This window comes from Centrocercus urophasianus, unplaced genomic scaffold (assembly GCF_019232065.1).
Source record: "Centrocercus urophasianus isolate 14NV4802_14NV808 unplaced genomic scaffold, USGS_Curo_1.0 seq_32, whole genome shotgun sequence".
Taxonomy (NCBI): domain Eukaryota; kingdom Metazoa; phylum Chordata; class Aves; order Galliformes; family Phasianidae; genus Centrocercus; species Centrocercus urophasianus.
In genome coordinates, this window is record NW_024884889.1 from 8,817,016 (window position 1) to 8,831,535 (window position 14,520).

At 37.6% G+C, this 14,520-nt stretch overlaps 1 protein-coding gene across 1 annotated transcript in view; it reads right to left on the reverse strand.

Moving 5' to 3' along the window:
- Positions 1 to 399: 399 nt before the first annotated feature.
- The window catches only part of PDGFC (platelet derived growth factor C), a 117,222-nt gene continuing 103,101 nt past the window's right edge, over positions 400 to 14,520 (reverse strand). Inside the window, exons 5-8 of the mRNA XM_042829680.1 lie at positions 8,688 to 8,895; positions 2,629 to 2,846; positions 1,942 to 2,031; positions 400 to 1,644 (exon numbers count right to left, since the gene is read on the reverse strand). Coding sequence (XP_042685614.1) covers positions 1,636 to 1,644; positions 1,942 to 2,031; positions 2,629 to 2,846; positions 8,688 to 8,895 — 525 coding nt within the window. The 3' untranslated portion in view covers positions 400 to 1,635. The remainder of the gene's footprint in view (positions 1,645 to 1,941; positions 2,032 to 2,628; positions 2,847 to 8,687; positions 8,896 to 14,520) is intronic.

Consider the following 14,520-nt stretch of genomic DNA (forward strand, 5'->3'; position numbering starts at 1 on the left):
AAAACAGAACAGCTGAGAGAATCAGATTGCACCTGACAATTTGCTGGAAGTGATAGCAGAAATTAACACCAACGTGAAAAATGCCCACGTTCTCAACAGAACTCATTTTCATGACAGAAAAAGTGGCAAATGTTATTTCAACTTGATGGTTTCAAATCCACTCAATTTTTAACATTCTGAATGTTCATACGAATACAATCACATTTCTTTCTTCTTTTTTCTTTTTGTCTCAGAATTACAGCTAAGCAGAACCGACTAAGCAAACAGAAAGCTCAGTAACAGGAGGCTTTCATTTTTTGATGACCTGCAAAAGAAGTAGAGTACAAACCTTCCTGCTTGCTTCTGTTTTTATGTATTGACCAGATACAAATACGTAGTCATACAAACATTTCTCCCAAAATTAGCATTATTACTTTATTTGGTGATTCATTACAATCTGCAAATCCAATAGTAAAAAAAAAAAAATAAAATAAACTAGGCATAACGTTAAAGCATTTTACAAGCAAAATATTTTACTGCTTTCTTTTCAATTTGAATAGGTTGGGATAAGTGTATTGGTTAGAGGATATAAAGTACAGAAGAAACAAAACCATAGTTGATCTAGCTGTACTGAAGAATGCTACAATCCCATGAGTGAACAGGATTTAAACAGCGATAAATGTCAGTGGAAAACCATACACTTCAACATTAACAAGGCTGCCTTCCCATGACAATGATGCATCATGAAGGCTGTAAGCCTCTGAACTCACTGTAGATCACCCTACTTTAAAGAAACTGAAGAGTTAAACAAGCCACGATGCATCTATCTATGCTCATCTCTTTTCTACTGGAACAAAGGCTAGAATGGAGAGAGGGAATTTTTAACATCAGCTTGTGAAACCACTTATAGTAATGTCCATCTCTTGTATATTCGGTATCATGGAGCTAGCAAAGCTTTGAGCTTTTTATTAGCTTTTTATTATTACTGTGCTTGCAGGTTTAAAAAAAAAAAAAAAAGTACTTTTTCACTGTGTAGCAACAAAGTAAAAATATAGTGCTCCTATCCCATTGTAATCTCTTCTATGTTCCTCCAGCTGTACAAATCCGTCTTTAAAGTTTCATAAAACTAAAAAATAGTTGATCTAGATTGTAATAAAAAAGAATATTAAATACCTTTGGTAAAAATAGATATATTTAACAAGTTTAGAAAAGCAAATAGTTATATTGTCAAAAGGAGAGTATAAAAATGTACACAATAAAAATAACAAACAAACAAAAAATCATCGGCCATAGTATTAAGAATAAATGCATTGTTCTTTTCAACGTTTTCTTCCTTAGCTCACGTTACTGTCCAGTCTTCTTTCTAAAAGGCAGGAGCTTTACTAGAGCACATGGAAAAATCCAGTCTTTCCTACCAGCGTTAGACAAATTAAGTTTAATTCAGAACAAGGCAGTCTGGTATAAACCAAATTTATAAAACAGAGAATGCTTTGAGTACATAGGAGTAGTTGAACACAGAAAGGAAGATTTCAGATGTTTTCAGCCAGAGGCCAGATGTTCTGGAGCTGTAGAAATGAAACAGCCAGCAGGATCCAGTCTCCATGATGTGAGCCTTCTAACTTTATTTTTACTCCTAAATTATAAATCCATGTATTGTCAAGAAAACTGTAGGGGACAAAAAAAAAAACACATGTATTTTACATCTCTCATTGATGCCTTTCTCCCATCCTTTCACTGGGCCTCCAAACAGAGCTGTCATACATCACATAATCCCAGTTTTGCTTCTCCTCTTTTTAGAGCTCACTGTAAATCTTGAAGATGGAAGTTCCCCAAAGCAAACAACTGAGATTACAGAAGGAGATAATGCACAAGCCCCATAATAGAATCAGCAAGGATTGAACGTGCTTCAAAGAAAACAGCACAATTAAATCATGTTTATCCTTCAGTATTCCCTTTGCATACACAGTCACACTCCTCGTGGTGTTCCAAGGGCACATCTGTCAGCGATTTATGCAGTCCGCGGACACCACTCCTTGGCTTCAGCTGAAGAACCTGAAGGAGAAGAAGTCAAGCATCAACAGAACAGCAAGTACTTCATCGCACACCTAGGCTATGAGTTAGACTGCACTGGAAACACACTGGATGGCAGGAAAACCATTAAAAGAAATAGGCTTTTCTCAGCTGAATTTCTTCATTTATTCCACTCACTAATTTTTACTTTGGCTTTTACACCAAACCCTTCACAAAAGTTATTAAAACATATAGTTAAATCAGTTTATTTATCAGGTAGTTCTACAATAAATACTGTTAGTTATAAATTTATCACAATGAAAATGGGACAGATATTTATATCTTCTTCTATGGAGTATGTATCTACAACTGAAGAAAGCTGAACAAGGACGTATGGATGTCATGTGCCCAAACTGCACTAGTAAACAAGGGCTTCAGAAGTGACTCAACGGTTTCACAGAAAAGCATTTTAACAAGGAATGTGTTATTATTTTTTTAAAATTTGATATATTGTTAAAAATGGTTTAAATATATATATTTATTGTGAGTGCACTACGTGCAATATTAAAAAAAAATTCCTATAGTAAAAAGAAGTTCTTACACTGGCTTCCATACACGAAAATGTAGAAAAGTGCTTACCTCGTGGTATTTTTTGGTGACTTTTGTTGGTATACATTGGCACTCATTGCAGTTCTGATGACAACAGGCACAGTTTCCACCACAACGCTTAACCAGAAGACACAGTGGCCAGAAAATGGTGTCAGTTCTCTTCAGCTCCTCCCTCAGTGACACTGAGAAGTTGCGAGGGGTGCAACTGTACAGCCGCACTTCCTCCTTTAGCAAGTTGAGATCAACCACTGCAAAGAGACAAATGGAAAGATCTTTGTTTAGCCCTCACCAATTGTTTTGTAACTCTGGAGGTGTTAGTTCAAATTAGACAAAGCAAGCCTTGGCTGCTCTGTTCCAATTCAATCCTGATGGAGTTCCCTTTGCTCACGCTGAGTTTGAGTGTTGCTGTCCTGTATTAATAGCGGGTTGGAAAGATGCTCACAGCAATTAAGGCTAATTGCAGTATATTCCATTTTTCAGAGGTCCCCTCTTCCTCCATAGCAATTTAAATATGAATCACAGAACCTCAGAATGTCAGGGATTGGAAGGGACCTCAAAAGATCATCTATTCCAGTCCCCTGCCGGAGCATGCACACCTAGATCAGGTCACATAGGAATGCATCCAGGTGGATTTTGGATGCCTCCAGAGGAGGAGATCACACAACCTCTCTGGGCAGCCTTTTCCAGTGTTCTGTTATCTTTACTGTGAAGAAGTTTTTTCTCTTATTTATGTGGAACCTCTTATGTTCCAGCTTGTACGCATTGCCCCTTGTCCTATTATTGGGTGTCACTGAGAAGAGCCTGGCCCCATCCTCCTGGCACTCACCCTTCACATATTTATAAACATTAATGGAGTCATCCCTCAATCTCTTCCAAGCTGAAGAGACTCAGCTCCCTCAGCCTTTCCTCAACAAGGAGGATCACAAATCTCTACTGATTCCCTAAATCTCATTTTCACTTGATGTGCCTTTAAATATAGTTACTCTTTCCAGGCATCCACCTTGAAGAGCAAGTTAAATTTATTCACGCAGGGCACCTGTTTTCCTATAATCTGGTTCCACTGTATCACAGTAAAGCTTTACTATGCCAATGGTTAAACAGCTATCTCACAAAAAGATCAGACACAGGGCACACTGCTTCAGGTTCCCCTCAGCTGCCCAGCCAAGAAATAATAGAGGCAATTAAGTCTGGAGAACAAGGACTGATTTAGAGGGGAAAAAAAAAAAATTAATACATTTTCTTTGCTTTGGTGAAAAGCCATTTAATTTCATTTCTTTCAGAAAAGCCAGACTGTAATTATCATGTTCTGGGATATTTTGTCTACGCTGCTTCTCTCCAAACCTACCAGCATTAAGGAATATCAGCAGCATTCAGTTCACAAACATATTCCAACTGGTTAGTATTATTTTATCCTTCTGAACAAAATAACTAAAACCCTGTGGTAATATGGCTTTTGAGACTGTTGTAATAGAAGACTCAAAGCAGCACAGAGCTTCAAGCCAACTGCTTTTGAGCTAACTCAAATATAAACTAGGAGTAAAAAGTATCCCAGTACAGTTAAAAAATCAGAGTGTTAACATTACTTCACAAATCTTTTATATTTACTGCTAGTAGTTTGTAAATTAAAAAACCCTGCAACATAAAGCTGAAATATGTTCCTGATCTGAATTGTTCAACAGAGAAATACCTTTTTTCCAACTTATATAAGACTCTTTATTATATAAGGAGTCTCCAGAGATCACCAAGATCTTCTGTCTACCAAGGCAAGATATTGCCCCTCAACTCTACTGAAACGTAGGAAATTAAGAGAATTTAGAAGATTCACTTCCTCAGCAGCAATGCTCACCAGTTCTCCCTCAGAAACAGATACTGAGCAGCAATTTCATTCTGTGTTTCTTAAAATATTTCCTTCGCAGACCATGTCCATACACTGGTATCCCTAAGTCAGGCCTTACTGCTGTGAAGGGTCAGTTAAACACACTGAAGCTTTTTCTCTGCTTACGTTTACAGTGGGTGCCAAGCTGGGGCACTTCATTCCTTTACTATCAGGTTAACATAGGGTCCAAATAAACAACCTGATTTTAAAAGTCAGGAGTGTGTAATAACTCCAATAAAGTTACTGACGGGATGCCAGCCTGCCTCCCACACTGTAAGCACATTCCTTGGAGAATGCTGAGAAGGGAGCAGAGGAATGGAGACAAAAGTTAGTGGGGAGAGATTTGCTGCAAGGAATTAAAAATTATTTAAGGTCTTCTGATCAGCTTATAGCTGCAGGCTGAGTCATTCAGAGGGTGGACATGTCTACCTGCATTAATCGAGGACTGTGGAAAGGAATCTAATACTTCTTGCCCGTGTTACACTTTCAAACACACAAGAACTGAATTGTCAAAATGAGAATAAAATGCCTAAAATGCAAGAGAAATAGTTCTGCTCATGCTGGAAGATTTCCAGTAGGACTGAAATTTGGTACAGTTTGGCTTGTTGCATTGAATTTGAAGGCACTTAAGCATCCTACCACATCCAGATGGCCCTTCAGAAGCTGAAAACAGAAATCGGGCACCGATGCTTTTTTTCCCAACAAAACCATTGACCCACAGGAGAGAGATGCCTGTGTGGCATTCAGCTTCCCTGATAACTCCTGCCTGCTCTCAACAGCAAAGGAATGCAGCCATCTCCTAGTCCTAGCTGAAGTTACAGGATAGAGAAAGTTATGTGCTAACATGGGCAGAAAGTGTATTGTACATTTTACCACAGAATCTGAGTGAATTTGAGCTGAACCCTTCAGACGTGCAGGCTCAAAAAATTTAAAAAGATTCTCTGCAAGAACTCATTCAGCACTTGGCCAAAAAGTTTCAGTATGCTTTGCTGTAACAACAGGGTTCTGGAGAGATGAAAAATGCCATGTTTGGTTTCCATGCTTTACAATGCATGAAGGTATATTGCTATTATACCTTGCCATGAACCTTTGCCCTACCTTATGTAATTCAATTTCATTAAAAGGTCTGTGGCAAATTTATCTAGTGCTTATATAATCACTTCTTTGAAGTGTGTGAATGAAGCTGTTATTTTTTCAAAGAGTATTTGTCTGCCCAAAATTTATTTTAACGCACTGTGGGCATGAAGCTAGATGAGAGAATGTATATATTCCCTTAAAAGTGTTTACTTAACCACAATAAAAGGTTATGTGGATTTCCCAAGTGCACTTAGTTACAGTACCTGTTATAATGTGAACATTTAAACACTCTTTCAACTTGGCTGCCACTCATATATCATGTTTGACACAACAGTCAAAGTTCTTTTGTTTAGCACTAGCTCAGGAGGAATGGAAGGTTCTGTAGTAGCACGTGAATGGGAGATAATATAAAACTAAAATCAGTGAAAAGGGGGAAAAAATGGAGAAAAAACACAGATACAGGTAAAACCTACAGTAAAACCTGTTTCTAAAGTGCACCTTTATTAGTACAAACATCTGAAGTACTCTGTGTTCACATCTGCCTGAAAATATCTGTGTTCTACAGCTGCCATTGCAACTGTCTAGCATCTTAAATTCTCGTTGGGACACTTGTGTGTAAGCACAGATAGGAGCAGAATGGTTTCAGTTTCTAAGCACTGCTGGTTACAAGCCTTCAGTTTCTAAGGCATTCCTGGAAGTGTGGTTTCCTATAATAGGTCAGGGCTTTTACAAAACTGGTTCCCATGCAATTTTTGAACTGCAAACAAGGATAACAGAAAAAAAAAAAAAGAAAAAGAAACAAACTCATAACTTTTACATTTGAAAAGTATCCACAAAGTAGTATGGTTGGATTATGACTGTTCTTAAGCAACTTTCTGAATATGACTTGATGATTATACAAAAATTTATGTGGGAAGTGATGGGATCACTTTTTTGCACAGCAATATGTATTTTATTTTTAAGTATGTTTAATATTATAAAGGAATTTAGGACTATATTTAGACATCAAAGCCTCTGAACTCGGTGTTTCTTTTTTCCTGGCTAGTTTTTGGAAGCATTTTATCCAGAAAAAAAAAAAAACCATCAGAGACAGAAGCTCTGTGGAATTGAGGTTGTTTACATATAGTTTTTTCATATGAATTGTTAAGTAGGAGTAAAAGACTCTTCACAAACTAACATACACTTTTAATTACATTTATATTTTATCTTACGAAAGCAGGACAGCAATTTTAGATTTACCTAACTATGGAATCTGAGAGTTTGAGGGGGAAAAAACCCCTACAGAATAAAGCAAGCAAACAATAAAAACATTTACGCTATGCACATTCCCAAACGTTTCTTAAATAGATTTTGAAATACAGCAAACCTTCCACTAAATGGAAAGTTAAAAAAAAAAAAAGAAGTTTGTTTTCCATGTCTCTTGAATAGACCTAGCAGTTAATGTTGTGTCATCTCAACTGGACACATTTTCTTCTCCAAGCTATTACATTACACACTCAGTAATGCAGTCTGAGGGTGGTCTCCTTAAGATGAATGTGGCAATACTGTTACATGTTTATTCAGTGGAAAAAATCTATTTCAGCATCTAATTAGAAGTCCTTAAAAGATTTACTGTCATCATTTCTTTCAAAGATATGTCTTGCAGAGAGTCACCTTTTTCTGCATAGATGTTATCTATCTAACACATGCATTTTAGTTTATGTAAGGTTTCACAAATTACTTTTTTTTTTTTTCTCCCACTTACTCAATGCTTATGGCATATATTTGGCAAATACTGAAACTCTTTAATTAGACAAGTAATTAGGCAAGTGCTAAATGACTATCTGAAAGACATGGTTCACTGCTGGAAGCTTTTAAAGAGACTTCCTCCTCTTTGACTCTTGATTTAGTCTTTGTGTGCCAATCTGTAGTAATAGAGGTAAGGTTGAAGGGTTGGTTTTTAGGCTCTGATCCAAAAATCAGCCATCAAAAACTTAAATTTGAGTTATGAAAAGTTCCATCTCCTCCCTTTTCTGACTGATCAGATGACAATCTAGTTTAAATTCACTGACAGAGGACTCTATTCAGTTACTCCTGTAGGTCACCATTTTCATACTGTTAATGGGCAAGGAAGGAGATATTATGTTATCCCTCCATGTGGAATCACAGAACGGCTTGGGTTGGAAGGGACCTCAAGGATCATGAATCTCCAATTCCCCTGCCACACGTAGGGCCACCAACCTCCCCATTTTATACCAGCCCAGGCTGCCCAGGGCCCCATCCAACCTGGCCTTGAACACCTCCAGGGATGGACGGGGCATCCACAGCCTCTCTGGGCAGCTGTTCCAGCACCTCACCACTCTCTTGGTAAGAACTTCCCTCCTTCAACTTCAAACCATTTCCCCTTGTCCTGCCATTATCTACCCTTGTAAAGAGTTGGCTCCTCTCCTGTTTATAGGCTCCCTTTAGGTATTGAATCCCTTTAGGTACATGGAATCCGTAAACACGAAATCGAGGGCAGCATCTGGACAATATGTTGAGAAAAAACTCATTAAGGCCAGATTTGGATGGAAGAAAATAACTTGCTGAATGAGAAACAGCTCCACATATACATAGCCCATTTTACATCTGATTAATGCAGTTGAAAACTCCATGTTTAAACTGGACATGGACTTAGGAATTTCATGAGGTATTATGGAAGAGACATTTAGCTAACTGCACCGAGTTCACATGGTGTAGATGCTGGCACAATCTAAGGAAGCAAACCTGTGATACAGGTATGTATCTATATGTATGTATCTATAAAAAACAGAAAGTTTTTGCCCTTTATAAAAAAAAGAAATCCAGAGAGTTAGGTTATGTGACTCAGCCAGGATACCCTGCCACTCTGTGAAAATGAGGAGCTCCCAGTTCCCTAGAGTAAGGTACCTTACCTGCTTCAAGTACTTTTTCCTTTGTTAGTTTATACTGCTAAATTCCTTTAATTTCTGACTTCAGCTATTGTTCTTTTCTAGAAAATATAATTGTGAAGATAGCTAATAACAATTATCTCCAATTCTTCTCTTGGAATCAAGGTGATGAATACTCTTAATTACTTTTTACTGCCACGAAAACACACCTGTAGAAAGCTGCAAGGCCAAATAAAAGAGTGATTTACCTCTTGATTTTCTCCCATGAATATATGCCTTCCCAAGAAGTTGCCACGTTGGCCTGTACAAGTCTTCCAAATCCAGCTGCCACCGATCTGGTTCAAGGTACCGGATAAGTTCTTCCACAGTACTGAATCCAGCAACAGCATTGTTTAATACATCTAATGGCAAAGCTGATGGGGGCAGCGATGGTGGGCTAGGTGCTTCTGTGTGGTGCTGCAATCAAAGCCAAGAGAAGAGTACCAGTCAGAGGTTTAATGGATCTGCTTTGATGAAGTGTTGTACTTCAGACGTTACATAGCTGGGAAAGTTTATACGTAGCTAGTTTGTTTCCAGTGCACAAAAAGACAAATGACAAGAGTCAAAAAGTGCCTAATTATTCTCCGGCCCTAAGTGTAAACAACTTTCCACCAGACAGCTTTCCCATTTCTTACATTCCTTGCCTTAAAGATAGCATGTTCATATACCTGTTCTTTGAAGAAATTCACTACGTGATGGACAAGATTTTTGAAACAGAATGATTTGCAAATATGGCCCCATTATGGGCAATTACTGCAACCTTATAGAAATCTGGAGAAACACATTTCACACGTTGCCTTTCCTATAAAATTTAGCCACAGTCCTTTTGTTCCCAGTTTTCAATGTAAAATTTGAACATCCCCACTACGAAGATAGCGAATATTCATGTTCTCATCTATAAACAAACAAAAAAGCAGCAGTGTTGTTATGTATTGTGCTAAAAATTGTATTTCTAGCTACGCAGAAGACTTTTACTTAAGAAAAATAAAAAGGTATTCCCAAGGATTTTAAAAAAAAATTTAGACACTGAAACTCAGCACTGAAAAAAACCACTGTACTTTCCTGCAGCACAAAACTGACTCCAAAACTTGCACTTGCTGGTTCGGGGCTATCAGTAGAAGGCAGTTAAAACAAAGTGAGACTTCTCATTTTATTCTCACTACAGTCTGCTTAAAAATTCTGCACTGATTTGTATTTTCAAAAGACTTAAAAAAAGCAAGAAGGGAAATCTAGGCAGGAAGTTCTGCAACACCATCTTTAGGTTTTTACATACACAGACATCACTACAGACACCAAGTCCACAGCACTGCACTAAGGCAATTTTCTGGACCACATAAGAGTAAGGACTGGAATCTGATTAGAGGACAGGAAGGACAAGAAATCAGCAAGCTAAGTGCATAATATGTATCACTGCATTCAAGTGTGGTGCATGTAAGATTTGGGGAACATATCACTATAAGCACATTCAAGCTTTGGGAAAGGCTGTCCAGAGAGGCCAGTGCATCAGCTAATATGCTTTGTGGTCAGTGTTGTGCAGCAGGGAAATGGGATAAGATCTACACTAGTTTATGTCATTATGATATTGCCACTATATGCATACACACATATACATACAGCAGACGTAGTGTCAAAATGGCCCTCTCACTACTGCAATGAGAAATGTAAACATAATTTCATTTTTTCCATCTGTAATGACAGATCAGTTGTATTTCTTTATCTTTACAAAAGGAGTACAGAAATAGATCAATCAGAAATGTCTGGCCAGGCAGAAAAAAATATATTTAATAAAATAATTCTTGTAATGCTACACACTATGCAGAAATTTTCTAAAATACATAAATGCACAGCTATATTTCACACAAATAATTACATCCTCCCTTCTATGCTCTCAATTCTATTAAACACGTATTTTTGCCTTCAACTGTATCCGCGGTTGGAAGGGCAGCAAAAAGGGAAGCATCCATCTTACTCTTCCTATTTTTTGCTTCAAGGGTTTTGTCTCTCTCCACCTTCAAGAACTGGCACTCACTAGAGTGACCTGTGCTGCTTTTTAACAGGGAGCCTTGTAAAGATAACAGAGAATATAAATCTAATGTACTAATTGCTAACTTTACTGTATTTTCCTTTTGCCTTTCTTGCTCTGTTTCCAATAGAGTGAATGAAGTAGTTACTTCTCATTCCATGTGGATGTGGATTTCTAATAGTCAAAGCATTTCTTTCCCTCTTCTCTCCAATGGCCATAATAAAAATAATAACATACTGACCCATCTATTAGGTTATGATAATAAGGCAACAGATTCTGGTCTATAATTTAAATATTTGCTCTTAGCAAAACACGCCACTCAGCAAGTTTCAAAATAGTGCTGTGACACTGTAATTCAGATGGTTAAAAAAAAAAAATTACAAAATTTTTCTTCCTGTTTTTAGCCATAATGATGTATTTGTTAACTTCCCTGGTTTGAAGGCGGAGGAGTTTGCTAAGGGAAAAAATAAACTAAGCCTCAAATGGTGGAAGTAGTACCAGAAAAAAAGTTCTTCTATTTGTTTCTAACAGGAGAAAGTACTTCGGTTTCTGACTTCTGTTGAGACCTTTTGCTTCCAAGTGAAATAGATGGACTCCAGATAAGAATCTGTCTGTCTAGAAGCTACCTCTACATTTCACAACCTTGAACATGCACACCCAGCAATACACACATTGGAATTCATTGATTAGTGCTGTTCTGGATTCAGTAGGCATTTGCCAGTTATAATGTTATGAAGAGATGGTGAATCATCGTGCTCAACAGTAGCACAATTAAAGTTGTCATCGCTTTCTAATCATTCTCATAGCAAAATAAAACGTGGAGAAAAGTAACCAAAACAGCTGAATTGCACAACTTTCTGAATAAAGTGGTTGAAATCAAGATTAATTATGTATTTTCCAATAATCTCTTAGTCAACTTAAATTCCATAGTTAACATACATCAAAGATTATAGGTAATCAATATCATAAAGTTATGTGTTGTAATTCATATGCATAATAATTTTAATGAAATCTCAAATCAATAAACCTAAATAAAAATGTCAATTAAAGTTATACTCCACATTACTCTTCCTTGCTAATAAGTGTTACTTAATTTGTAAGTTAAATCTCTTGGATGGAAAAGAGCAGCAAACTGGTACTTCTTCCTTTGACCAGAATAATCTGTTGGAATTTCATCAATATATAATTTCACTCAGTTTTCCCAAACTCGTTCTCTGTTCCATGCATCCTCAAATAATACTGATGTTTTAGGCTTGAGCCTTTTTATGCATGAGGAGGTATAATTTCCATTAAGACATTAATGGAATCCATTAAAATTACCTCAGCAAGTTCCATATGTCAATGTGACTCCTCCAATTAACAAAACACTCAATGGATTTTAGTTTTGTGTCCAGGAAACAACTTCAACTTACTTTAATAGGAATAAAGATGCTTAAAAACAAGATAGAGCTAAATAGTTGTATATTTAGTGTTACTAAAAATGATTTAGGATTAAAACCAGAGCAGAAAACTTAGGATTTCTGCTGCCTTGCAGAACAGCCAAGAATGACAATCAGTGTTGGATCAAACAGAGGTTTCAGAAGGTCTTTTTATACCATATTTCTGTGTTTGTACTTGACTCTGTCAAAACAAATACCTTCTAGAAATTCTCAGAGGTGTTCACAAGCATTAAAGACAAGCAAAGAGATCAAATTTAGGCTACAGTTTTACTTAGGGGCTTGGAAAAAAAGAAGAAAATAATACAAAGGCTTCACAGACCAATCCAGCCCTGGAGGTTATACATAACAGCAGCACTCAGGAAGAAATCTAGGGAGTAAAATGCATGTTTGTGTTCTCAGAATAGTAGCGGTGCCCTGCTGGGGTAATCAAAGCCTTCCCACCTAGCCTCTTTCCCAAAGGGGAAAGGGTCTGACACACACATGGGACAACGAAAGTGCCCATTGGTGAAGCAGTAAATCTGAATAAAAACTACGACACGTGAATATGAAATTACCTAGTTGAAGATAAGACCCAAGGACAATGTAGTTTGTAGTCTAACGAAGACTTCATTTCTTTGATTCATTTGATTGATTCATTTCTTGCTCTGAGACATATTTCCTGTACAATCCTGAGAATCTGACTTAGGCTGCAGCTTCCTGGTGCAAAGCTTCTGGCAGCAGCATCTCCTTGTTGCATCAGCATGACTGTGTATGCAGCTGCATCATTAACAAGAGCTAATCTTTCTAAAAGAGAACATTGCTCCTCTCCATTTTTCTTTAAACCCATGTTTGTTCACAGCCTAGACTTCCAACAGCTAAACCATCCCAACCAAAAGTACAGTGGCCAATAAGACAAACGTTGTCAGATTCACTGTGGCATCGGGATCTTCATACCATGACCACGTCAAATGTGTAAAATAAGCAAAATGTCAATTCCTTGATATCATAAGCTCTATGAGAGAATGAATACAATAAACATTATATTAATAGTTTATCTGAAGAATACGTAAGTATGAAGAGTAAAACTTTGGATGTGAGACAGCATTTTGCTATCCGTCTGTTCTCTTGCACAGATCCTGATCCAAGGATCAACTATTCAGAGCAAAACAGCACTCGCCTACCAACTACACAATATAAACTCATAAGCACAACTGCAATCTAAGCAAAGCTTACCTTTTGCTCCTGCCTTTCTGACTATCAAGGTACTGACACTACCCCCTTCCAGTTAAAGGAGAAGAAAGATGTAATCTTCTTCGTGCGCTGCTGCCAACAGTGATGAATTCCACATTTAATAATGCAATGACTGAGTTAAGACTGGAACACCAAAACCCAGTCAGTCAAATACCTGGCATGACAGCACATTTACAACTGTCCTGAAGAAAACATTGTCAAGATGTTTTTGAGTGAAAACTCATTCATCAGCTGGCAGAGTTTGGAGAAACTATTAAATATCGGTGTGGTTTCATCGAGCAAGAAGGCACTTTTGTAACCAAAAATCAATCAATCAACCAAACTAAGGGGACTCCTCTCCTCCACAAAGATTAGAAAGAAATTTGAAAGATTTCTTCTAATTAGGTATTCTTATAGCTTTATTACCATTATGATAAAATAATAGATTTAGAGGTATGCTGTTGAAATTAAAAGCACATGTACATTATTGTAACACAATGAAGAAAGCCTATTTTGTACTTTTATAGGTAGCCCTCCTATCAGCCTCTTTAGAATCTATGAGGAAGAGCAGATATCCAGCTCAGAAGGAGTTTACCCTGAGGACATAGAAGCTTCTTGGCATCACAATAGTTCTTTTCTCCAATTAACAGATGCAATAATGACTCTTAAAAGCCTCAATAAATCATCACCTACCTACAAGCACCAACTTATGCACAAAATGCTAATCCACCTGAGAAAGCCTGTAACCTCCAAAGACTCACACTCTCTGGGCCACTGCTACACAGAATGGCAGATCTCAAGTGAGAGACGTTAGAAGGAAGTGAAGTTGCTCTGTGGTTCAGATTGTGGGCAACCGCCAAAGCAGATGAACTAGATTCTAGGATCTGTTTCTCCTGCCTCTGGCAATGAAGTGGAAAAACAGAAGGAGCAAAGACAGATAATCCATGTAGGCTGCCAAAGCCATAAGGCTTTTAAATAAAGCAAGAGTGTTTCCTTGCAAGTGACAGAGATGTAAGCCAGGAAGGCCAGCACTGTTCCCATCCACTGCAGAACTTGCCTCTGTTGCTGAAGTTCCTATCACAGCAGCAAGGATGATAAAATAGGCTCTAGTGGCACTGAAGTAAAAACATGCACGTTGTTCAGCTATCCTTGCTGCTGGGATGCAACTCCTGCCAGTCAAACGACTATTTCTCATGGAGCCTCCAGCTCTCTGCCTTTTGCATACTCCTTGACTTTTTTCTTATCTAAGCCTCCCTTTGTATGCATCCAGGATTTTCCTTTTATCTCATCAGTGACCTTACTTTCTTAGCATCCATGTCCTTGCAGTAACTTACATCTTGAAGCCAGAGAGTTTTCTAAACTCTACAATCT